This window comes from Nomascus leucogenys, chromosome 3 (assembly GCF_006542625.1).
Source record: "Nomascus leucogenys isolate Asia chromosome 3, Asia_NLE_v1, whole genome shotgun sequence".
Taxonomy (NCBI): Eukaryota; Metazoa; Chordata; class Mammalia; order Primates; family Hylobatidae; genus Nomascus; species Nomascus leucogenys.
Window position 1 is genome coordinate 103,260,187 of NC_044383.1, and position 26,604 is coordinate 103,286,790.

Sequence of the window (26,604 nt, forward strand, 5' to 3'; positions counted from 1 at the left end):
TTGTTTCCAATGATCTGTTCAATTGGATCATTGCCAGACTTTCACGTAGTGTCTGTATGACTTACATACACACACACACACACAAACATATTATCATATGGTTAGTATTTTAAAAAAGAAATTCCAGTAATTTTCCTGAACATTTTTCTTCTAATCATTTCATATAAGTAGACACAGTTAATCACTAGGACTCCCTTTACAGAATGAATCTGAGGGTATCTCTGTAAAGAGGCAACATTCTAAACTTTAATACTGTACATACAGCTAAGCCCTCTGGTCTGAGCAGGCTCTGAGGCTTTCGGAGGACTGGGTAGAGAAAACTGGCAAAGTTGTCCTGAAGCAGTGGAGGGGTATACCCACTTTAGGAGTGTGGAGGGGTGGGTAGCCCCATCCTGGATCTAGCTGCTGGAGGTACCAGGTAAGGTGAAAACCTTTGACAAAGTGTTGCTGCCTTTCCCAACAAGTGGTACTAAAAATGGGGGCGATTCAAATCCACTCATAATTTTAGCTGCTTTTGCTGTATTACTTAGACTGTATCGCTCCTTCCCATAATTCACCCTTCAGCCACCCACCACCTTGGATCCCATTTTGTTTGTTCTATGTTAAATTTCAATGTAATGTAGTTTAATATTGTCAAAGTCGAAGATTGATATCTCTCTCTAATGCTGCAAGAGAAGATGACATGCTGTAGGTTGTGATGAGGCAATGTGATCCAAAGCAGAATCCTTGCTTTTCTTGGAGAGCACTGGACATATAAAGACACTGGGCGTATTTGTCAAAAGAACAGAAAGTGGAAGGAAAGGAAGATGATCTGGCAGTCAGGTAACACCAATCCCAAGTCTCCACTGACCGCTCCCACCTAAAGAGAGCACAGATTATAGTTTGCCCCCATGAGATTGCCATTTTGGGTTGGAAGATTGTCGCAATTTCATTTTTCACTTAAGCAAACGTCGGTTGCCGTACTGCTAGGTATGAGATGAGTAATCGTCAGGGATGTGTTTAAATTACAAAATAACGATAAATGAGAGAGAAAGAATCTTTCCTCGGGGTTGAGGCCAGATCCTCCAGGGCTGGGAGACCCAGGAGTGCGGGCCACTGTGCACCCTCAAGCAAAGCAGTGTGTGACGAGATGGGATCTTTCCTCAAATGCTGAGAAGAGCCCTCGCCAATCCCTCGGAAGGTTCCCGGAATAAAAAGCCCGGCCCCTGCTGTGCAAAGACTGAGCGGTACTTCGCGGTACCTTTCCCCTGTCCCAGGCGTGCAGCGTCCACGCCGCGCGCCCAGGTGCCCCAATAGTGTACCTTGAAAGTAGGGATGGGGCCAGTTACAGCTGCACTTTCCCTGCAGAAGACAGTGAGTCTTCCTGGGATCTTTCTGGAAGCTCTGAGTGTGAAAACCGTCCTCCGGCCAGCGCAGGTTGAGAGAACGGGAGGGAGGGGGAAGCTGTGGGCGTCCAGGGCGTGACGGGCGCAGGTGAGAAAGTGAGTTTCCCCGGGAGCATCTGCCGGGACCGCAGACAGGTGGAGAAACGCAGTCCCACCGCGGCCCACCGCAGCCCCCCGCGGCCCCCGGACGGCCTGGGCTGTACCTGAGCGCGGCGTCCCTTCTCCGTTGAGTCTCGGCACCCCGGAGCCTGCGGCCTCCTTCCCCGCCCCTGAGGCCCCCGGTCCCAGCCCCGCCCCGCCCCGCCCCAGGCTGGGGCTCCGCTGGGGAACCGGCCGAGCGGCGCGCGCGGAGGTGTCCGGCGGCCAGCAGGATGGCCAAGGTCCCGGAGCTGGAAGACACCTTCCTGCAGGCGCAGCCTGCGCCCCAACTGTCCCCGGGGATCCAGGAAGACTGCTGTGTGCAGCTCTTGGGCAAGGGCTTGCTAGTCTATCCGGAAGAAACAGTGTACCTGGCGGCCGAAGCGCAGCCCGGGGGCGAGCAGGGCGGCGGGGAGAAAGGCGAAGACCCGGAGCTGCCGGGGGCAGTGAAATCAGGTGAGTGCTCTGCCGCATCCGGAGCTGGAAAGGGGACGAGGACGTATCCTAAGAAGGGCACCCAGTAATAATAATGCATCCCAAGCAAACATAAGGCAGATGTAGAATGTTCTGTCCAAACCTTTATATTTCCTCAGTAAAATGTCAAGTAGAGACTTGACATTTTGCATAGCTCCCCTTTCCTCTCCTCCGCCCCCACCCCAGTAGGCTACTCCTTTGAAGTTAAGGTACACTTAGAGGCTACTTAGTTGATTTTATATTCTGTTTTTCTTTATCATCCCTTCAACTGGCAATCAGAAATGCACTTAAACAATGGTAACTTTTCCTCTGAAGAAGAGGATGCCGACAACCATGACAGCAAAACCAAAGCACCGGATCAATACCTGTCTCAGAAGAAAACCATCACGCAGATTGTGAAGGATAAAAAGAAGCAGACACAGCTCACGCTGCAGTGGTGAGACTCGCCCGCAGGGTACACTGAAGCACCTGTTGACGTTTTAACAGCCAGCGTCTTCAGGATCTTTGGTTTTCACAATTTACTTCTTCCTCAAACTTTTTGGGAAAGTTTAAAAAACCAATTAGAATTTAACCCAGAATTTTTTTCACTGAATTTTTAGTATAGAGACTTATACAAGTACTGATGAAGGACTTGCAATACAAATAAAAACCACATTACGTTGTTCCTTATTGACTAAAACCATATTTTCTTCAAATGTAAGCATTAAGGAACGTTTTTATGACTTACTGGCTTAACATGCAATCAGTTCAGTCCTTACATATTTGTTGCTTGATAGTTTTTGAGTTTACAAAATGTGATTCTTAAAAACAACTTAAAATGAGGATCTTAACACTGCCTTTATTCATGAGGGCAAATTAAAAATAGTGTATACCCTATAAGATGAAATGTGTTTGAAGTAGAAGACATAGAAAAAATCGGTTAAGATACCTGTACTAACTTAAATAGATGTTCAACTATTTTTATAGCATCTATCATATATGATTTATAAGAATAAAATATTACAAATTGGATTTTGTGGAAAATCTTTTAAAACCAAGAATTTATCAGTAGGATTTCCACATAGAGTGAACATTTCATAATATCTATCTAAAAGAAAGACGGCTGTAAAGTAAAAACATTATATTAAACTTCCCTACATAGTAGGAAGAAATAGGAGTATGAATTTCCTCACAAATTCCAAGTAAAAAACAAACTAATAAAAAGGACTATATATTTACTGATTAGTTACATAACCTAATTTTATGTAAAGTATGACCTAAGGAGCCTTAGAAAAATACAAGATAAAGAACTAGTAAATTTTATTTTTATTATTTATTTAAAGATTAAATTACAATTTACATATAGTAGTTTTTTTGTGATTATATGCTTGAACCCTTTAAAATATTTGAAATATAAGCCAAATATTCATCTGAAGTTGGAGTTTAACTATTGAAGTTGATGTCGTTGTTACTAGTTAAGAATATACTAGAGCAGTTAAGTACTTGAGTTAAATATCTAGGATATTTAGGATACAACTATTTGCAGCAGGATAACTGGGGCAAAAGTGTTTTGATTTCAGATATATTATTGAGCTGTTTTGAATGATTACTCTCATTTTTTCCATTTAAATTGAGTGTGTGGAAATATACATGTTTCTTTTATGAATAAATGTGTGCATAAATATATATGTTAAGATCAAGAAAAAAGTTGTACCCCAAATGAACATCACACTTATGTCTAGGATGATTCAATATTTTGAAGACAAAGACAATGCCTACTACAACAGTATCAAAATAGCAAGATGAAATGTGAACATTGTGTACATGTAATTAAAATATAATTTTTAAATAGATAAACTAAAACTGAAAATCAAAGTGAAAAAGCTGGCTGATTAATTCCAGTTTTCACTATCAACTAGTATGTCAACTGATTTTATGTACATTTATTGATTTCATATTTTGAAACACTAGATCTTAGTTTTTGGTCTTTTTTTGTTCTTTATTAGAAAAAGTGAGTGACTGATATTTTACCTGTTCAGGGAATACTTTTACCTGTTCAGGGATATTTTAAATCAAATCTTTGAAGGGTTTCATCCAATTTTAATCTGCAGACTCTATATTGCATCATTTCTGCATTATAATAAATATTACCTTTCTATACATAAAATTGGTATAAGTAAATTTTAGTCAAAATCACCTACTGAACTGTTAGGAAAACTGGGAGTGGAATCTAAAAGTTTAATTTCTACATTGCTGTTTAGAAAGTTGTAACAAATATGTATTTATTACATTTATGTAAGTTATGCTTAGTTACAAATTAAATGGAATTACTCCAAATTTTCAAGGGTTATATAGTTATTTTTATAATATAAAGTTGAAGGTATATATGTTATGTTTGGAGATATCTATAGAGTTACATTATCTTTTAAGTATATATGATGTTTTAGATAATTATAGTACTGATCACAGTAGTAAAAAGTGTAGGAATAGAAATATATCAGTGTCATTTCAGACTTAAGTAAAATGAGTTTATCCTCATGTGTTTTGCAAATAAATGCATCATTGTCCCTCCCTAATTATTCAGGGCTGAGAAATAGGTTTTGAATGAAAGTGAGAGAATGTAAGCATTTGCCAACCTGAAGCTTGGCAGCCCTTTAGTACTAACAATGTTTTTTAAAATACCCATCATCTTCAGTTTCACCATTCATATTTATATGTCACAGAGCAAATCATGATGAACCATGAGGTTTATATAGAAGACCTAATATTTGTGATGTGGACCAGGCATGGTTTTATGTTAGCCATGATATTTTAACTGTACTAGCAGATTTTTCACTGGGGTTTTTGTACTTCTAACATTAATCCTTATAATTTGATTTTTTAAAAATATCCAGAATAAATGAAGTCTACTTATGTCTACTCATTACCTCATTTATAAAGTCCATATTCAAAATGGGTAATAAGTCAATGAGAAAGTTGAAGGAAAAGGAAATAAAATATTTGACCTAATTTTTGTCCCTTTTTCTTAGGCTTGAAGAGAATTACATTGTATGTGAAGGAGTTTGCTTACCACGGTGCATTCTTTATGCACACTACTTAGATTTCTGTAGGAAAGAGAAATTAGAGCCAGCCTGTGCGGCCACCTTTGGAAAGGTAAATGGCACATATTGGCTATAGTGACTTATAACTAAAGTCGTGTCAGGCAGATAGCATGAAAACAAATTCATCTGTGCAAGTTCTCTTAGAGAATATTGAGACGTTTGTTTTGCAGGCATAAATTGTCTTAAGGACTCTGTTTGGAATTGCTGTATGTTTATAACTTGATTTTGAATATTAGAACCCTAACTATTGGAAGATCTAATGTGAATTTAAAGCAAGCTTTGTTTAAGCAGTAGCATTTGCCTCCAAAGAGGGATGCATTAAAGTGTATAGTATGGCCTGTGTTAAGAAGCAAAATTAAATGGAGGTGACAAGTCTCTTGCTAATGCAGTTAGTGGTTAGTGGTTATCCTTATTATTTAGCTAGTCCAAATGAGTTTTTAATAGGTTTTAAAATGTATTAAAAGTTCTCCTAATTCTCCATTTCACTCTATGTTTACATCCCAAATCCCAAGATTTTATGATGGGATGGGTTAGAATTTTCTCATTTAAAAATATTTCTTTCTACCCAACCTGTGTGGTTAGGATGGGAATCTATATAACTGACATTATTATGCTTATATATAGAGAGACATCACTTTGAGAATCAATATCAATCTCTTAAGAAAGCCTTGTTCTTTAAGATTCATGTCATGCTGTGTTTGAGAACCTAGGATATCCCAGACAAACTTTAGGAAGCTTGGGTCTCAAATATTGTATCTTATACAAATTCAGATTCTAACCTGTAGAGGGACTCGTTGTCCAGAAAACAATGAATACTATAGTCTAGCTTCTCATTTAAAAAATAATAAGTTATTTATTTCGAAAACCTATCTATTTACAGAGAGGGTGTGATATTATACATTGTAATCAGGTAATCTAGATTCTAGCCTAGACTGGACTAATTTATTGTGAGACCTTCTGAAAAGCACTTAATCTCTTTAAAATTCTGTTTACTCATTCTATTAAATGAGGAGTTTGGATAAGACAACTTGTAATATCCATATTAACGTTACCATTTTGTGAGTCTACCTTATGGGAATAATTCTTAACTGTTTGGCAGTCATGAAGCACCTTGAAAACCTGGTAAAACTATAGACCCAGCCTCCAAGAAATTAACACATACATAGTTTGCCATGGAGCTCTTTAAAGTTCATGTATGGATCTTCAAAGATTGAGGTTAAAATTGTTTTATGTAGAAGACTTTTTAAAAAATGTTTAATCAGATCCTAATTTTAGCAAATTTAGAGAAAGGAACATACAAAACAAAAAATTTATAACATTACAATGGAGATACAGTAAGGCAGAGAAAGTTTTATATGTCCTTTGGGTTTGGGAATAGATTTTTAATTGTGGGTAAATCTCTATGTGAAATTATATGAAGAGACCCAAATCTTCTCACTCCATACATAAATAAAGTAATAATTGCTTTGGTAGTACCATCAAGCAAAAGCAGATATTAGTATGATCTGCCTTAGAAATCAAGACAAGGTCAGTAGAGCACTTCAATCAAAAAAGTACCTCCCTGCCTCTGCTGATGTATTGCTTTTCAATATGTGTAAGTTATTACTTTTTCCAGAGTAAGTATTCACTCACAGTTCATTCAGAGTTCAACATTTACTTTCCCCAAGTAATTGGCTATGAGTGGCTTGCGTTAGGACCATATACTTTCTAAAACCTAAAGTAATCATCTTTCTTTTTAGACAATTCGCCAGAAGTTTCCCCTCCTAACAACAAGGCGGCTTGGAACAAGAGGCCATTCAAAGTAAGATACCAGTGAACATATATCAGATTCTGCTCTTGTGCATGAAGATTGTCACAGATGTAAAATAAGTATTGTCTTTGTCAGTACAAAGAGAACCAGGTATTCTCTTGATGAAGCAGACTTTTATCAACTGTGAGAACTAAAAAAAAAAAAAAAAAAGTAGATTTTAGAATAATGTTTAAAAAACAAATTTTACATATGAAAATAATAATATATTATTATTTCTGCTGAAATAATTTAAATGAGTCCTTTTCATAATCTTAAAGCCATTACTGAAGGCACCAGTGTTATGAGGAGGAATGTATGAGACTGACTAGAGTGAACCAAGCAGATTCCACAGCGCTCCCAAAGAGCAAGGCCCAAACTAGGGGGTAAAGAGCTTTGAGTAGGAAGGAAGTGCCTTAGCATGCTTCAGGTTCTTCCTCTAGTTTTCTTTCTGAGACAATAATTTCTTGATATCTCCTTATTTTCTCTTTAAGACAAATGACATGCACAGATGACCTGTTTGGTCATCTCTTAAGGTAAATATAAACATAAAATAAGCTGTCACACATTCCCCCTCTTTGTATCTTTAAATTTTCCTCTCTGTTGTGGCAGTCTCTGGAGAACTCCCAGGTACAGTTTCTCATTCAACAGCTATTTCCTATGTGTGCTGTGTTTTCAGTTTCTCCTTTCCTTCTGCCTATAAGCATGTCCAGATCTCCTTTATGCTGAGAAAGAAAAAAGTTCCAACCTTCATGATTGCTCTAGTTTTTCTCCCTTTGAGTTGTTGCTTCCCTTACCACTGATCACATCCCTCTGACCTAGTCCATTTCTCTACCTGGGCAAAAATCCAATGGCTGGTTTTTACTGTTACTCATCTTCCTTGGCTCCTGCTTAGCATTTGAACCAACTGATAATGCCCTCTTAAAATAAATAAATACAGAAAACTGCCTCTATAGCTTCTCTGTCATGGTACTATCTAGGCCCTCTTCCCTCTTCTACCACTGCTTTTCTGGCTTGTCCACTGCCTCCTTCTGCCCTGACATCACATCCAGCACTGATCAATGAAAGTATAACGTGGCCACATATTTGATTCAAAAATTTCTGGAAGGCACATTTTAAAAGTAAAAAGGAACAAGTAAAATTAATTTTAATGTTTTATGTAATCTAATTTATCCAAAACATTATTATCTCACTATGGAATCAATATAAAAATTATTAATTGGATATTTTACATTCTTCTTTTCATACTACGTTTTTGAAATCTAGTGTGTATTTTACACTTACGTCACATCTCAGTTTAGACTAGCCACATTTCCTGTGCTTACCCCCACATATGGCCAGTGGCTTTATTGCTTTATTGGATAGTTCAGCTTTAGACACTTGCAAAAACATAGATCCTACTTTTTGAATTCTTTTGAATATGACTCTCCTCATTGCTACTTTCATAGCCTGGCCTTGACTCTGTCTTTCTTGTCCATCTTGTCCATTCATGCAATTTTTCCAAACTGACGTTTTAAAGTTGAGATTCAGTCGTATCTCTTCCATGTTCAAAACCTCCACTGGCTCATAATTTCTGCTATTAACAACAAACTTTTCTCAACTTGACATTCAAGGTCCATCATGATTTAGTCCAAGTTCATTTTACTATATCACCTATTTCTTACTTTCTAGCATGTAGACCATGTGCTCACCAAATAATCATCCCAGTAACCTTTGATTCACTCCAACTGCCAGTCTTTTGTTTAAGTTTATGCTGTCTTCCGCTGGAGAATGCCTTTCCCATATATGTGTGTTGAAATCTTACCCATTTGAAAGAATGTCACTTGAACTTCTTCCTTTAGATCTTTTTTTAGTCCATTGATTTATTGTAGGCTCCTTCTCTGCACCCTGTGGCAGTTTGTTGGTACCTATCTTAATGTAAAATTAACTTATCTCCTCCTCTAAAAAGATAATACATATTTTGGGGACAGAAACTTTGTCTCATTCACTTTTATATTCTTTCTGTTGGTGAATACATAATAGATTATCAATCAATACTTAATTGATTGCAATTAATGTTAACATTATTGTGGCCTGGAAAGAATAAATAAAGTGCCAGATTCAAAAAGGCAAAATGGGTCCCTTCCTTCTAACCAAGTCAACTTTATTTCAAAGTTTGATCAATTTAACTGACTGATTTCTACCGAATTTGATTCCTACTGAATTGTGTAGGTTGAGGAAAGATCAGATAGTGTTTAAAGTAAATAGATAGAGGGAAAAGAGACAGAGCAATGAAGAGAAACCCTCTTGACAGGATCTACAAGAGGGTGGGCTGGCAGGCTGTAGGGAAAATCAATTAATCTTAGAAGGAGCCTTTAGGATTAGGGATGAATCATTAACCCTGTCCATTGTGTCACAGTGGGACTCTAGTACTTAGGTTGATGTAACAACATGGGGTGACTTTGGGCAATTTATTTGAATCCAAGAGCCATAGATGTGCCCAACAGCAAGGCATTAACAGTTTGAATTTTTTTTTCTGCTGTGCTGATATGCCATTTGATTTTTGTGACATGACTTTTTTTGTATCTTTATATCATAGATAAAATTAATTTTCCATATTGAAACTACATATGGTAAAAATATAGCAAAATGTAGTTTGTATATCTTATAAATAGTAATTTTTTTGATATAATTATTCTTAGCTAGGTATGTTTCTGCCTTTATTTCCAAGAAATATCCTTAGCTTTTATCTTGGAAGATAGAATATCAAAAGGCAGTATAACCTAATGGTTAGGGACATAGGCTTTAAAGTTGGACAACTTTAAACATGAATTTGATATTTCCATGTATAGCTGTGTGACACCAGCTTTCCAGCTGGTGATTTATTGTAGGGTTATTCAGCTTTTCACCAGTAAAGTTGGTATACAATATCTTATAGGATTGTTGTGAGAGTTAAATGAGATAAAGTATAGGAATGAATATAGTAGTGAATATGCTTTCAACCCCACTATCCTTAATAATAAAAAATTAATGACTCAATATAAAATATCTGCAATATAATTAAAAGTTATTTATTGAGTACTACACACACACACACACACACAGATACATGCACTCATCTCTAATCCTTGCGATAATGATAGAAGATAGGAATTACTGTATTACAAATGAGGAAATTGCATTTCAAAGGTTATTGGCTTTCCCAAGGCCACACAGATAATACACAATAACAATGTTGGCATTTGAATATCTGACTTTAAAGTTTATGTTTTATCTACTAGTAAAAGTAGGGAAGCCTACTACTTTTTTTTCCAATATCAATTGTATCAACAAATAATTGTTTAATTGAATGTTTGATTTTTGACATATAAGTTTTATTAAGTTTTTTTTAACAGATCTAACAGTTCTTAAACTTTATTAGCATAGTAGATTCTTTCTTTAGAGAACAAACAACACTTTGCCATGCCACAATAGTAAGGCACTTAATTTAGAGGTATTTGTGTTTTATGTAACAGCAAATTTGTAGCACAAACACAATTTTATTTTCTGCCTTTTAGTCCTAAACATGTCTCTGTTATATATTATCTTTGCAAACATTTATAATGGCTGTTTATTATTTCATAAACTTACATTTTATAAAAATATTTTTATGTCTATGGAAATCCGAACAACTGAATGAAAGACAAATTTAAAGTAAGTATACCTTAGAAAATCAGGGAATCATAATTTCTCCCAATTTTACTTGTAATTTTGCAAAACGTATTTTATTGTTATTGTAGTGTTTAATACAGTACTTTTAGCATAGTATTACTAAATATTTATTGAATTATTTAAAAAATATAAATAAATGTGATACTTAGTTTAACTTCCTTGGATTGCATACTAATATGTACAAACATTTTGAAACTGTTCTGATGATGATTACTTAAAAAATGAGTTCTCAGTTTGTGCCAAATTATTATAGGATAGCTAGAGTATGTCCAGTCATCTCATTGGGAACTATCAGACAATTTATTTTAGAGTATGATTGACTCAAAAGGTTCTCCTGTACTCTGGGCATGAGATAGCACCCCCTTTTTAAAAATTGTTCTTAGATGTCTTTGAGGTTCATGAAACAATGTCACTTTCCAAATTTTACTGGTCCCTATATAAAACCCAAAGCTTGGAAAACACTAATCTATGTGACAAAGAGATGGTTAGTAGGGCCTAAAAATCATGAATGAATGTGGTGTCTGTTTTCAAGTCTATTTTCCTAAGTTTTGAAATAACTGGCTATTAATTACAGTAATGTCTTCACAACTCTCACATTTGTGCATGTGCTACTTCCTTCCCACACTGAAAAGTGAAAGATGAAAAAGTTTGACTGTATAAAATGAGCCCAAAATTCATTCAATTAAATGGAAGAGATAAAATATTTAAAACCGATATATTAAAACAAAAAAAAAAATAGGCTGGATGTGGTGGCTCACACCTGTAATCCCAGCACGTTGGGAGGCTGAGGCAGGAGGATCATGAGGTCAAGAGACTGAGACCATCCTGGCCAATATGGTGAAACTCTGTCTTTACTAAAAATACAAAAATTAGCTGGGTGTGGTGGTACGCACCTGTAGTCCCAGCTACTCAGGAAGCTGAGGCAGGAGAATCAATTGAACCCGAGAAGCGGAGGTTGCAGTGAGCTGAGATCGCACCACTGCACTCCAGCCTGGTGACCGAGTGAGACTCCATCTCAAAACATAACAAAACAAAACAAAAAATCTAAACAGACAGGATCACTATGTAGGGCCAGATATCCACTGTCAAAATTAGGAACAATTAAAAATGGAATAATTTGTTTTCAGTGGCAAGTTCAGTGTTCCACATGAGAGGCCACTGCTGCTGATGGTTATGGAAAAAAAAATCTCTAAAGATGAACATGAGGGGTCAGGAAATGTCACTCTAGGGCACCTAACAAGTGTGCTTTGGGGACAAAGCCAGTCAATTTGCAGGCACATTAGCAGCTCAGCTCTCTATCTAGTTCCTTCACGCTTACCATCCCCTGCCAGCCAAGAAAACCAGCAACCCCAACGGCAGATGCTGTACATTCCCAATACGAAGATAAAAATTGACTTTACTTTCATGTTTCTTCTTTTCTTCCCTTTAGTTTTACTACCAGTTCCAAAAGTATACACCTGGTTTTATTATCTGTAATATTTTTAAATTCAGGTTTTGAATAAATAAAAAATGAAACAAAGTTCTATAAGTATAATAATGAAGAATAATTCTTGCATATTTTATGGTTATGAATGCATTGAGAATCATCAGTCCATTCCTACTGACATTGATGTACAAAGCGTGATGCTGAAGAGTTTTTCAGATGCAAAGAATTGTGAAATAGGGTACCTGCTAGCAAAGAACTTTCGCTATTCATCTTAATTATTTAATAAGCATTTTACTGAGGGTCCCATTGCTAACTAGGCCCTCGGATACAATGATAAGCAAAAACCTTGTATCCTACCCTTGCTCAGAATGGCTTGGCTAAGTAAGGGAGAACATAACTGAGCCCACAAATAGATTTTACGCACATGGTAGACTGTTTGATTTTAAGTTACATTTTAATTTTTTGTAGACTTTGATCAGCCAAATCTTGGTTTTCAGACATGATGGACAAAAGCTATTATCTTATTTATTAGTAGTGATTTAGTGGGTTAATAAAACTGATATGGCAGCTGCTCTTATCGTAGCAAGTTATTGCAAGTCCCTGAACAGCTTAATCCCATCATTTCCTTATCAGTTATCATTTGTGTAGTGTAAACTAACATTAGGGCTACTAGCTCAGTGGGAACATATGTTTCAGGAATTCTATATAAAGACTGAAATGGAAAAGAAGAAATATAGATGCAAGTACAAATTGCTCAGCAAATGAAGAAAAGTATTAGGCACAAAGTAAATATTTTAGTAGTAAAAAAGAACAGCAATAATTTCATTTGTCATATTAAAAGTTTGTTATATTTTATAACATGTTCACATTAAAATGTGGCCACAAGCATTAATTATTCTTCTTTTTTCATAAATTTTAAATCATTCATAAATTTTATGTCATTTGACATAAGATTGAGGAAAGTTGCTAATAAATGAACACAATTTTCTTAGATAATCATAGAAGCTGCTTTCATGACACATTTTCTTGGAGAAATTAGCTAATAATCCCCAGGATTTTTGAGTATTTATCATATATCTTCTTTAATAGAAATGGATAATAATCATACAGGGAGAAGGAACTGTGAAATGTTTGGGAATCTTTATTCAGAGTAACCTACAGGATAAGCATCCGGTAGTGTTATATAAATTTAAACAACTATTTCTTCCACAGTGAGACAAACCTCACTTTTTATTTAACATACACCAGCATATCTTCTTGTTATATTACAGTATGCATGGTAAATACCCCCTAGCAAGATTTATTTTAGGGTCATCTATTAACCACAAAATAATGCTATAAAATATTGCAAGTGAGATGAAAAATTTATGTACACTTTGCATGAACTCTCCCCAGTTTTATGAGGTTTATCTTTAGTGACTAGGAAGACAGAAAGCTGCTCATTTATTATCTCTTCTCTGTTCTCAGAGACACTAAATCACTCAGATGACAACATGTACCTAGTTAGACTAAAAGGAAGATTAAAGGGGAAAGTTTATTTTGTTGGCTCCAGAAGAAACTGGGTATGAAATGTGCTAAAGCATTACAATGGTCATTGCAAAATACTGAGGTTTGTATTGCTAGCAACAGTCTTTCCACCAAAGTACACCAATTTCATGCCCTTTATATATATTGTTTACGTATGCAACTTTTATTCAATCTCGGTGTTTTACTGATGACCTGGAAATGCAGTGTCAGAAGGTGGTTATTGAAAACTATCAGCTTTAAGAAAATTTGTTTTATTGTTTTCTAAATTCCTAGAAGAACACATTGATTTAACCAGTAAATGTATGAGGATTTTTCTTCATAGTAATTTTTAATGAGGAATACAGTGAAGGGAAAGATAAAATTGTCATCCTCTAAATCTTAGGGTTTAGTATGGGAGGTAAGCCATGTATACAAATGCCGATGATACAAGGACAAAGCTGTATAGGATGAATGACCAAGGGAGGAGTTCAGGGGGGTTCAAGAGTTTTGCCTGAGATATCAGGCAAAGCTTCATGTGTTAAAATATGCCTTAAAGTATGATTAAGAAACCGAGGACCTGATGGAAGAAGGGCATTCCCAATGGAGAGTTCAAAAAACCAAAGGCACCGCCATGGCTATAGCAAGCTATTTATGAAGAGCAAGTCATCCTGATAGTAATAGTCAAGTTTCTACAGTACTTGTGACAGGGTTAAAGGAGTTAGTAGACTTCCTTACTTCATGTTAGATAAGAGATTCTTTAATTTCTACCAAATTTTAAATTGTGGTGATATGTTTAAGTATATGATATTATATGAAATCTCTTAATTGGCAAATTTTTTATGGTTTTGTGACACATTGTTATTTTTAATTTTTCAAGTTATTCATTCATTTATCTAATAAATGTTTATTAATTTCCTATTACAGGGAGCTTACATTCTGGGAGTTTATATGTGGAATGTCAAATATGAAACATCCAGATCAGTGGTGTGGGTCTTAATAATTCATGTTAGTTATCTGTGCGTACATTACTCCTGCCAAACAAGAATAAAGAGTGTGTGTGCGTGAATGCAGACATATTTGAACTGTATTTCACCAGAACTTTCTAATTGTAAATAAAATTGCGATACAAAAGAGAGATATCTTTTGCATCTTGAGTGTGGAGGCAATATGGTTTGTGGAATCATGGGTTTAAATTTTGCCTTCAAACCCATAACATTTTTAAACAAATCACATAATTTTTGAATGTCTGTTTTGGAATGGGAATAATGCTCTACTTGCCGGCTGCTGTGAAAATTTGAGATCATGTACACATACAATTCTTTGCATGTAATAGATGCTAAAAAATGGTAACTATTTCTATCATGACTCACTATCACCTGCTTCAATGGTAGCAAATACTAATTTGGTATTACAATTCTCTCTTTGCATTATGTGTTCCCTCACAAGACTGTCAACTCCTCCAGAGACTCTCCTCTACCTCTCTTTCAATCCTCAGCACATAGCACACAGTAAGCACTGAATACATGTAGGAAAAAAAAGAGTGTACTCTTTCACTGGTTCTCCATCTCCTGGCATGTATATAAGATTGTATTGATAGAATATTCTCAGCTACATCAACATATCTAAAATCTAAGGCATTGCTAATAAGAAAAGGACATGCCGTTTCTCTCTTGTAGAGCTGAATGTAGCTGACCAAGTCATTTTCTTCAAGTGTCAGTTTGTGTATGGGTTTATAGTATTATTTACATTTGACTTATACATAAAATACATACATTAATTAAAAAGCACTTTTTTTGAATATATATAAAATAGTTACTTTTGGAATATAAATATTTTGGATGTAGGTAGAGGCATTAAATATTTCTATTTGTAAAGATATTCTCTCCTAATGACTGGGGACGGGAATAAGGGGGCCAAATAATATAATCATTTATAACAATAAGAAACAAATAAATTGCATAATAAAACCTTCTATCCTTAAAAGTCATAAGGAAAAAGTTACACATCTTCATTAGTTAGAATTTATTTAGTCTTAAAATGTAGCAATATTTTTAAAATGTGAATATCAAATGGTTTTAAAAACTGCAAGTAAAATATGCCTCAGTGCTGGTCAGTGTAGTCACTTTTCCGTGACAGCAGGCATCAGGAGGCCATAGACTATGGAGGAATTTGGAAACATGAATATTCCTGATCAGATTTGCAATGTCTGTTTTGTTCATCACTGTACTGACAACTAGCACAGTGGTCAGGGCACAGTATCTGCTGTAATATTTATTGAACTAATGGTCATCCGTTTGACTTGTTTTGTGATTTTTGTGTACCACCTGTGAAGACAGTGTAGTTTGTTCTCAATCTGCATGGCAAACCATTTTACCACACTGAAAAGAGGATTAGAGTTGAGAAACAAGAAAATTGAAGTTATAATAAAAGAAGTTTATCAATTTTTAAGCCAATGTTTAACATGTATTGCTTTAGCAAGTGGCTAAAATGTAGTATTTAAACTATAAAGCTTATGGAACAAACAGCAAGCTTTGCAAAAAGAACATGAAATTACGACATCTTTCCATTCTAATGGATCTCTGTTTTCAAACATTACTTGATTTATTTCTTCTAATATATAAACATTTCTTTTGGTATCTTAGTTCTAAAATCTAACAAATGAAATATTAGTAATTATTTCAGACTCTGGCTTATTAACTAATTCTACTAATATACGTGACTATCATCTAAATCTGCTAATTTTTTCACAGTTTTAAATATTTCCCTTACCTATATTTATTAATATGGCTCCTTTGGTAAAGTCTTTATGACTTAGGTAAGCTTCTTTCTTTTCGTTTCTAATTAGAGACATACTCAGTTTAGTATTTTGAAGTTTCCATTAAGTTTTCCGTTTCCTTCATTTCTCCCTTTGTTCCATTATACCTTAGAGGTTCTTTTTTTAATCTACCATAAGATTTCTTTTTCTGTACTGTAGAAATGAGCAGTTATGATGGTCCTTTTTTCAGGTTAACAGACTATAATTATATGTTTACCAAAATTGAGGACTTGAAAACATCTTCCCAGTCTTCCAGAATCATAAAATATCTTCATTTACCTTGACCACCATATATTATTGTTTCCCAAATATAACAACTCTTTCTGAAAACATTAGTTATAATATTTGTTGCTGCTGTTGTTGTTTTGATGTTTAAAAATCCTTTTTCCTTCATCTCGAATGACCTTGAATCAATAGAGGCAAGTTTGCTGCCACAGTCCTGCCCTTAGCACCTGAGAAGAGAGAAGCCATTTCTGGGCCTTCCACTTTGGGGGGCTCATTCTGGCTGTCCTCCAGCTGCTGTCCTCCCATGAGGCAGGGAGTCCATAGCCTGAGTGAATGTGTCCCTCCAAAAACCACATCCCACTTCTGGGTCCCTGGGGCCCTGGAATTCCCTGTTCAAACTCCCCCAGGCCCATTTCTTGGGCCTGTATTGGGCATGTCCCAAGTCCATCCTCAAAAGGCCACATTGCTTCACTAGTGTTCATAACCCTAGACTGAGGTGTGGCCAGGGGGTAGCTGTTATTAGGTGATGCAGATGCAGCTGGATCTTGGATGTGCAGTACAGTTCCCTCACAGTGAACCAAGGAGCCAGAGCTGAAAAATGGGGTGAAAGTGGGTCTTTCCCCACCACTATGTTCCCATATGGAACTCCAGGAGTCTAAGAATGCTAAATTCATATTTACCTACTAGATCATTATGGAGGTAACTTGTCAATGTAAGAGGACAAGAATATTTTTGTTAGCTGTTCATTAGCTCGATTTATAGTTTTCAAATAGCTATTCAATGGTATGTAGGCTTCCATTTGTACTCCTGTCCTGGATCCTGAAAATGCTTAGGAGTGGAACTTCTTGGCCAAGTAGTTCTTTATTGCTGAGGCCAGAGATAGGGCCCTTGATGGATGAACTGAAGATTCATCCATTCAACCAGATGGATGAACTGAGGATTCAGATGGTGGCTCCTCAGTTTAAAGGATCCACTTTAAACTCAGATGGTGATGCTCAGAAACAACATTTTAAAATATAATTAGGCTGAAGTCCACTGGAAATCCCCTCATTCTCTTTTTTTCGTTCCTTTCCTGATCTTAGATGAATGCAAATTGAAGGAGTTGGTAAACAGTAGGTAGTGGTGATTCATGGGGGATGGATAGTGGAGAGTGGGGACTGACCACAGAAAGCAGATGCTAGAGGACTCTGGCTATCCTCACTAAATGCCCACTATTCCACTAGCATGTATATAATATTTGTAGTGTTTGTATATGGGTGTGTAATATGTCAAGAGTTTGTGGCTTAGGAGAATGAGCTATAATTTGAGAATCAGTGAGTTGCTATACTTGTATTGTGTCTCATGATCCATTGGCATATTTAAAACAAATTATCTATGGCACTGTTACTTTCCACGTCATTTTCATTGATTTGCAACATAGCCTTCTCCCCATTGTTGCATGAAATTTTGAAGCGAAAATAATAGTGGATTGGACTTTTGATTCCTCATGAGGAAAATAATGTGTAAAGGGTCACATGCTTCATACATATTCCCATGCATGAGATTGGTCTTCCCTACATATATGGTAAAGAAAACCATAGCATTTTCTTGTCCAATTGACTAAATTCATGTTGAATCACTCAATTTGTAAATACATACAGTACATATACTTAGAGCCAATGCCTACATTTATACATTCTTGGGATTTGGAATCTAATGTTTTAGGGGACGTAAGAGGATTGTCAGTAGGTAATTCTCCTATCTTTTTCAAGCCTAGAGTCAGAAATAACAATAAGTAGGAGTAGTGACTATCAAAGAGGGATGTAGCATATTAAGATGCTACCTACCTGAAAAATGTCAGAAAAGAAAGGTCATCAGGGTTTGCAGTTCTTATTCATGGGTACTTCAGTTATACCTTAGTCTCTTTTTCCCCTTCAAAAATTTCCTTCATTAACACAGAGCTGGTTCCTGTCTTTGCTCTAGGTATCATTACTATGGGATTGGCATCAAAGAGAGCAGTGCATATTACCACTCCGTTTATTCTGGAAAGGGCTTGACAAGGTAGAGTTACACCATCTTCAAGACAAATTCTCTGTTTCTTTAAATATGCATGATACCTATTGAATAAAATGATTTCTTAATTTTGCTTATCAAGATGTTTCCATGTAAGCATCAGACCTTAATGTCCGCTTTGTATGGATGATTATATAATCTAGATTACTGGGAAAATTATATAACTTGCCATAATTTGTGAGAAATTAATTGTGAACTAGTGTTCCAGAGAGATGAAGAGGAGAAATCAAGGAAGCAGAATTGCTTTTAAATTAGTATTTACTAATAAAGCAAAGTCTATTTTCAGGTTGGATTCAATAAAGTAAAGGCAGTAAATGTAAATGTAACTTTTTTCTGAGACAACCTGTTTTAAAGATCTATGTGCTTGACTAGTACCTTACCAAGATAGAAATTTTATTGTAATAATCTCTAATCACATATACTTTGACCATCATCTTACCTTATGAAATTACTGACCTGTTTGGGTTTCTATGAAAGGTAAAACATGAATGAAAATAAACAGCACATTGCTCTAAGCCACCGTTAACTATCATGGGGATATTAGTAAGTGAGGTTAAATCTAATGAAACCAGTGATAACACATCATTCATTTTTTAAACTGAAACTCTGAATAATTAGATCTGTATCTGAGATTGCCTTATGGTACAATTTACCAAGAACTGCTCTTAGCTCTTAAAAGAAGAAATTATTTTTAAAAGTAAAGTATCTTGTGAAAAAAAAGTTTAGTCACTGAGTCATACTAAGATAAATTTAGATATTACTAGGAACATAAGGCTGCTTACTAGCCACCACCCCACTATAAAATGTAAATACAGGCTGGAACACACAAATGTTTAATAGCGAGTGTCCTTTACTTGTCTCAAATCTCACCTGACTTTTAAAAATATTATTCATTTACTTTTTTCCTAAAGAACTTATTTTGTTTTAGTAAGTTGAGAAAGATGCTTGAGTTCTTTAAAAAAAGCAAATTTCTCCAGCTTATTTCCCTAATCATGGTATGAAATTACTGCTTCTTTAGGTTGTCTACATATCATTGAATGCTATAGCTGTAATTTTGTTTGAACTAATGGAAAATGTACTAATTTTTTAAGGTTTTCTGGAAGCAAGCTAAAGAATGAGGTAAGAATTCTTTTCATCTCTATTTTACATCTGCTATAATATGTCTCACAAGCTGAGCAATACATGTTGATTATTCCCTTTGTCGAATGTAGAAATAAATGTTATTTATTAGGAATTCCTTGATGAAGGACTTCAGATACAGTTCAATTAGATTTGGGACAACAAATGAATCTTTGCATGGATCTACCAAACAACTTTCAGTTAACCTAGAAGAGATACATTTTTAGTTATCTTTACCTAATATCAGATATGAGACTGTAAAAAAGAAAGTATCATTTATCCAAAAAGTTTTCACTTAAACATAAACAAAAAGCTTAAGCTGAGGATATGGAAAGAATTGGTCTTTGGACTGTACCCATTTAGACAAAACATTTATTAGTTATCAAGGAGCCCAAATGCTATGCTACACTATGGTTTGTTTTACTACTTTGTGTACACACACACACACACACACGTACACACGTGTATACAGTCTTTCTCCCTAGGCTTCCTCTCCACCCCCTCCTTCAAGAACAGACTTTATCTAAATGAGTTAGACTACCATTAGGGACTGCATGGCTAATTAGACACGTGATAAGGCCTTCATTATTCTCAAGTTAACTAATCATTAAGAAGAGGTGCTGCCAAGCTAAGGGCACATGACAATGTGTTGTGTAGTAAATCTGGACCTGAGGTAAAGTGTAACTCCATTAGTTTGGTGAAATGATGCAAGCATATTTTAAGAAATAATATAAGGCCCCCAACCCACTAAATGGCCAATTTCTTTCCACCAGTGCTTTTAATACAGTTAATGGCTAATTACATAATACAAATCCTCCAGATTGCTCTTTTTATCAATGAAATAATAGCTCTTTATTAGATAAACATTTGTGAAACTGCAAAAATATTGACTTAGAGATACACTTTGGTTGAGTAAAGTTTATGTCAATAGGGAATTTAAGTAATTTCTCTCAGGTGTTCTTTCTACTAGTTTGATGAGGCTGGTGGTATTAGCAAGCCCTCTGCCGATAAATGGCAAGTCTTGTTTCATGGAATAAAAGAAAAAAATTTCTCAAGTCTACTTTTTCTTCCTTAGAAGAGGACACTACAAATATTGTTTTAGATTTTGTTACTAAAATTAAAATATTCTGATTAAGCTCTATAGCCTAATCATTTTCTGTGGATACCTGAAGGCAATAATAGTGTACCATTACTTTGATGATTATAGAAATTAACACAACTAAGAGCTTTCTAAAGGCTCAGAACTACTCTAAATACATTTAAAATGATAATAAAATATTTTCATGACACAACTGAAATTTAAAAAAATTATTTTCTTTGGGAGGCTGAGGTGGGTGGATCACTTGAGCCCAGGAGTTCAAGACCAGCCTGGCCAACATAGCAAAACCTTGTCTCTACTAAAAATACAAAAAATTAGTTGGGCATGGTGGTGTATGCCTGTAATCCCAGCTACTCAGGAGGCTGAGGCAGCAGAATCACTTGAGCCCAAGAGGTGGAGAGGTTGCAGTGAGCCATGATTGTGCCACTGTGAGACCCTGTCTCAAAAAAAAAATTGTATTTAGGGCGACCAACCATCATTGGTGTGCTCAGACATAAGACTTTCAGTGCAAATCTTCATATACAACAGTTCATTTGAACATTCATAACTGTGAGGTATGGTGTCAGCATATTTACAGCTAAGAAAAATGAGGCTGAGAGTTGTATTTGTTTTTTTAAGAGGTCAGAGAAAGATTCTATTTTTTTAAACCCATGGTCAAGATATTAATTAACAGATGTATAATATTACAGGTACTAGGAGACAAAATGGTGAATGAAGAGATTTGGTCCTGCCCTTCCAGAGCTTTACAGGATAGCAGGAAAGCATATCTTGAACAAGTAATTATAAGAAATTCTACAGGGTGTCATGGGAGTAACTAGGTTTAGGGGGTTAAGGACATTTTACACAGGAAGTGATATTAAGGAAATAACTGAGAATACAGTGGTAGTTCGGAGGAGGAGTGGAATAGGGGAAGAGGGAAGAAGAGTGGTTAAGACAGATGGAATAGCATAGGCCAGGGTTTCTCAGCCTTTCCACTATGGAAATTGTGGTTCAGATAATAATGTTTATGGAAGATATCAAGTATATTGTAGGATGCTTAGTAGTATCACAGCATCTCTGGCCTCTACCCATTACATTCCAGTAGCAGACCCCCAACCCCTTGTCGTGACAACCAGAAACATCTCTGACATTGCCAAATGTCAACTACTGGCATATGTGAAGGCGAGCAAGAGGTGTATCATGTTGTAGAAAAAATAAAAAAAATTCTGCATAGCTATAGTGTAGAATGAGGTAGAGAGTAATGTAATAGGTAGAGGCTGGATTGTGTGTAGTCTCATTAGGTTTAAGAATTCTGTAATGAGAAGCCACTAAAGGGGAATTATGCCATCAGACTTGTGTTTTATAAAACTCATTCTGACCATGACATGGAGAATACATTAGAAGAGTGTAAGGCAGGAAGCCAGTAGATCCATTGGAGGCTATCTGGATAGTCTGTGTAAGAGAAGATCTGGACCAGAATAATAGCCCTAGGGATGGAGAGAAGTAACTGATTTTAGTTGGGAAATATTGAAGGAGAAGCAGGCAGAAACAGTAAAAAGATAAGGGGTTTAATTTGGGACTTGTCATATTTGATGTGTTTGTGAAACATTTAACACAAATTTTAAGTGGGAAGTTGGATATATGTGATTGGAAAGGAGGACTTCAAGATTTAGTTGGATGGTGATTGAAGCCATGGTAATGGATAAAAACGCTTAGGGAAAAAATGAATGAGAAGACAAGAGGTTACCAAAAAAAGTTGTGAAAAGTGAGAGAGAGGAAGAGTCGGCGAGATAACAGAGGAGAGTCTAGAGTGGTAGGAAGAGAAGGAGGAGAATACAGTGTCACAGGATTTAGGAGGAAAAAATGCTCCCTACAGAAGGGAATGCTCAGATGGTGCTGAAAAGTCATCAAGATAAGGAGTGGAAAGGATTCATGGAATTAGTTAGGTGGAGATAACTAATGATTTCAGGGAGAGCCTTTTCAGTGGCGAGCTGGGGTTTGGTTTGTGAAATGAGTGGGAAGTAGCATTGAATGTAGAACATTTAGTCAAGTTCAGGGTGATAATTGGAAAAGGACTTGGGATTTGGGATTTTTTGTTTTTGTTTTTGAGACAGGGTCTCACTCTGTCACCCAGGCCGGTGTGCAGTGGCACGATCTTGACTCACTGCAGCCTCAGTCTCCTGGGCTCAAGTGATCTTCCCACCTCAGCTTCCCAAGTAGCTGGGACTACAGGCACACCCCACCACACCCAGCTAATTTTTTGCAATTTAGTTTTGAAGGATGATTAGACTAATGTCTAATGCTAATAAAACAGATACAGTAAAGAATGAAGACTGAAAATATTAAAGAAAGGAAAGTTGAGAGCACAAGGTCACTGAGGAGGTCAGAGTAGAGGAATTGGCCCTAGAGAGGAGGAGCAGTTCTTCCACTAAAACTAGAAAGAGAAAGGGTAAGTTCGGATGCAAGTAGATTTGTAGATTTTTGTGGCAGAAAGTTGAGGTAGCTTCTGTTTGGTAGTTTTGCATTTCTCTCAGGAATGGTAGTGTAGGTCATGTGCTGTGGCAAAAATCATGGAAAGAAAGTAGGAGTTTGAGGAACTTAAAAGAAAGTCCTAGCTATTCTCAACCAGGTTTTCTAGAGAGAATATAGCCCTAATGCCCTAAGACACCCACTGAATATAAGGAATAAACTCTTTCGTGCATGAGTGTTTAGAATGGTATTGATTAAGAACCATCCTTGAGAGAATTGAAAAATGGTTGTTCAAATCATTTTCTGTAGGACTTAATTTTCTCACAGATTTATTGAGATAGGTAGCAACAGTCTTTGTGGAAGACAAGAAAGGTAGAAGACTGTAAAATTTAAATGGCATGAGCCAGAAGAAATGCAAAATATTCAGGAACAGTTATAATAAGGGAAGCATACTGCCTATTTGGAAAAAAAATAAAAGCATAAAAGAAAACTACAAGTGAAATGACATACCATGTGCCTGGATAGGAATGCTAGATATTATAAATATTTCAATTCTTCCTAAATTAATGTAGACATTTTATATTCTAATGAAAATTTGAGTGGGTAATTAATTTTTGGAGATGAATATGTTATGAGCTTAATCTAGAAGAATATACAGGAAGTAATAGTTAAGAGAAATGTAAACAAGAAGAGTGAAAAAGGGATTTGTCTGCCACATATCAAAATATTATGACATTATGATACTGAGTCAACTGTAGATAGAACAAATCTGCAGCGGAGATTAGGTACCGACAAAAGACCCTAGTATTTATAAGGTTTTAGCATATGACCAAACTGAAATTACAACAAATGAAGGAAGAAAATATTTTTCCGTGTCCTTTTTGGAGAAAGGTGGAGTACTATATAAATAAAGTTATTCAGGGGATGTTAGAAAAATTGACCATTTTGCAAAAAAATTTCTATACCTCACAACTTATGTGAATTTCATATAAACAACTAAATATAAAAATAATACTTAGGAGGAAATATATATATATATATCTCTCTATATATATCTATATCTCTCTCTATATATATCTATATATATATCTCTCTCTATATATATATCTATATATATATCTACCCCAGTTATGGAAGGAGTTACTCACTTTCTAAGCATAAAAGCAGTTTAAGAAATTTCATAGGAAAAAGAAAAACACAGACATTGGAAACTTCTTTATATCAAAAGCATCATATGCAAAATTTGAAGTCAAAGGAAAAACTGGGGGAAATATCTTCAGCAAACATGACAATAAAATTATATCCATAGTACATAAGAAATCCTATAAAACTATGAAGACCACAATAAGTAGTAGAAGATGTGAATAGATGATTCACAGTAGAAATAAAAAGTTAATAAATGCATGAAGAAAGGAGTACCAAATAAACAAAAATTAAGATAACCTTTTACAATATGAAACTATGAAATATTTAAAAATTATTGGGAAGTTGGTGAAGGTAGGATGAGATAAACTCTTTCATATCTTGCTGAAGGCAGAATGAATTTTTGGAAAATGTTTGGAAGATGTGCACCAAGAGTCTTTGAAGTATTTATATCCTTTCCTACTAATTCTGCTTTTGTATGGATTTTGTATGAATCTTTTTTATTCTTTTTTTTGAGATGGAGTCTTTCTCTGTCACCCAGGTTGGAGTGCAGTGGCATGATACCGGCTCATTGCAACCTGTGTCTCCAGTGTTCAAGTGATTCTCCTGCCTCAGCTTCCCAAGTAGCTGGGATTATAGGCATGCGCCACCACACCTGGCTAACTTTTGTATTTTTAGTAGAGACGGGGTTTTGCCATGTTGGCCAGGTTGGTCTCGAACTCCTGACCTCAGGTGATCTGCCTACCTTGGCCTTCCAAAGTGTTGGAATTACAGTCCCAATCCCAAAGTGTTGGGATTACAGGCGTGAGCCACCATGCCCGGCCTTGAATCTATTTTTATTTCATAGTGAAATAAAAATAAAAATAGGTAAATTTTGTAGTGAAAATAGAAAATGCAGACAGAAAATTATGCACAAAATTTTTATTGATTACAGTGAGAAACTATATGTAACCTAAATGACTAATATCAAAGAAATGGTTACATAATTTATTGTACTTTTGTGTGGCTAAATATTATTTATTAAAAGGCTCTTTTAATGATATAGAGAACTGTTAATTATGAAAAAAAGGACACAAAAGCAAATATATGTGAAATATGTAAAGCATAACTGGGTATTTATAAATTATATACAGTTGGTCCCTGGCTTAAAATGGTTTGACTTACAATTTTTCGACTTTGTGATGGTGTGAAAGGGATATGCATTCAGTAGAAACTGTACTTTGAGTACCCATACAACCATTCCGCTTCTCACTTTCAATACAGTGTTTAATAAATTATGAGTTATTTAACACTTCATTATAAAATAAGCTTTGTGTTAGATGATTTTGCCCTACTGTAGCCTAATGTAAATGTTCCAAGCATGTTTAAGGTAGGCAAGGCTAAGTTATAATGTTCAGTAAGTTGGGTATATTAAATGCATTTTTGACTTACAATATTTTCCAATTGTAATGGTTTTATTGGGATGTAACCCCATTGTAAATTGAGAGGCACTGTATGACAGAGAATTAATATCTATTACTATGTTGTAAAATATTGTATCTGCTAGTCACATGTGACTATTAATTAAGTAAAGTAAAAAATTTAGTTGCTCAGTCACGTTAGCTACATTTCAAGTGCTTACTGTATTGGACAAGAAAGATACAGAACATTTCCATCATAACAGAAAGCTCTATTGGACAGCACTGTTCTAGAATATGTATAGAATTCAAGTCAATAATGAAAAGACAACCCAACAGAAATATAGCAATGTATATGAAGAAGCAATTAATTCAGGATAAACAAAGAATGACTAAGAGTGCTAGTTGGCATTCTGGTTGACCAGTGTCCATAACGTATGTTGAATGCCACCCCTTGCCAATAAAAAGGTGCTCAATCTAAATATTAATCAGGGAAATGAAAATTAAAACCCTAATGTATGATTGTCTCACATATATTACATTAGCAATAATTAAAATGTCTAAAGACACACTGTTGACAGGAATATGGACCAAAGGAACTCTCATATAGAGTAGAAGGGACAGTATCTAGTGAAGTTGAAGATTTACACACTTTATGACTGCATTCCTAAAGAAACCTTCACATTGTGCACAAGGAGGTGTGTATGAGGATGTTCACTGCGACATTGTTTATAATTGCAGAATACTCGAAAATAATCTAAATGTTCATTATGATATAATGGGAAATAAGTTTTTATACATTTATACAATGGAGTGCTATA

At 35.5% G+C, this 26,604-nt stretch overlaps 1 protein-coding gene across 1 annotated transcript in view; it reads left to right on the forward strand.

Moving 5' to 3' along the window:
* The first annotated feature begins 1,699 nt into the window (after positions 1-1,699).
* RFX6 (regulatory factor X6) overlaps positions 1,700-26,604 on the forward strand; it is a 55,286-nt gene continuing 30,381 nt past the window's right edge. The window contains exons 1-6 of the mRNA XM_003255616.2: positions 1,700-1,979; positions 2,277-2,433; positions 5,006-5,129; positions 6,817-6,878; positions 18,488-18,565; positions 19,669-19,696. Of these exons, the coding sequence (XP_003255664.2) occupies positions 1,757-1,979; positions 2,277-2,433; positions 5,006-5,129; positions 6,817-6,878; positions 18,488-18,565; positions 19,669-19,696 (672 nt within the window). The 5' untranslated portion in view covers positions 1,700-1,756. The remainder of the gene's footprint in view (positions 1,980-2,276; positions 2,434-5,005; positions 5,130-6,816; positions 6,879-18,487; positions 18,566-19,668; positions 19,697-26,604) is intronic.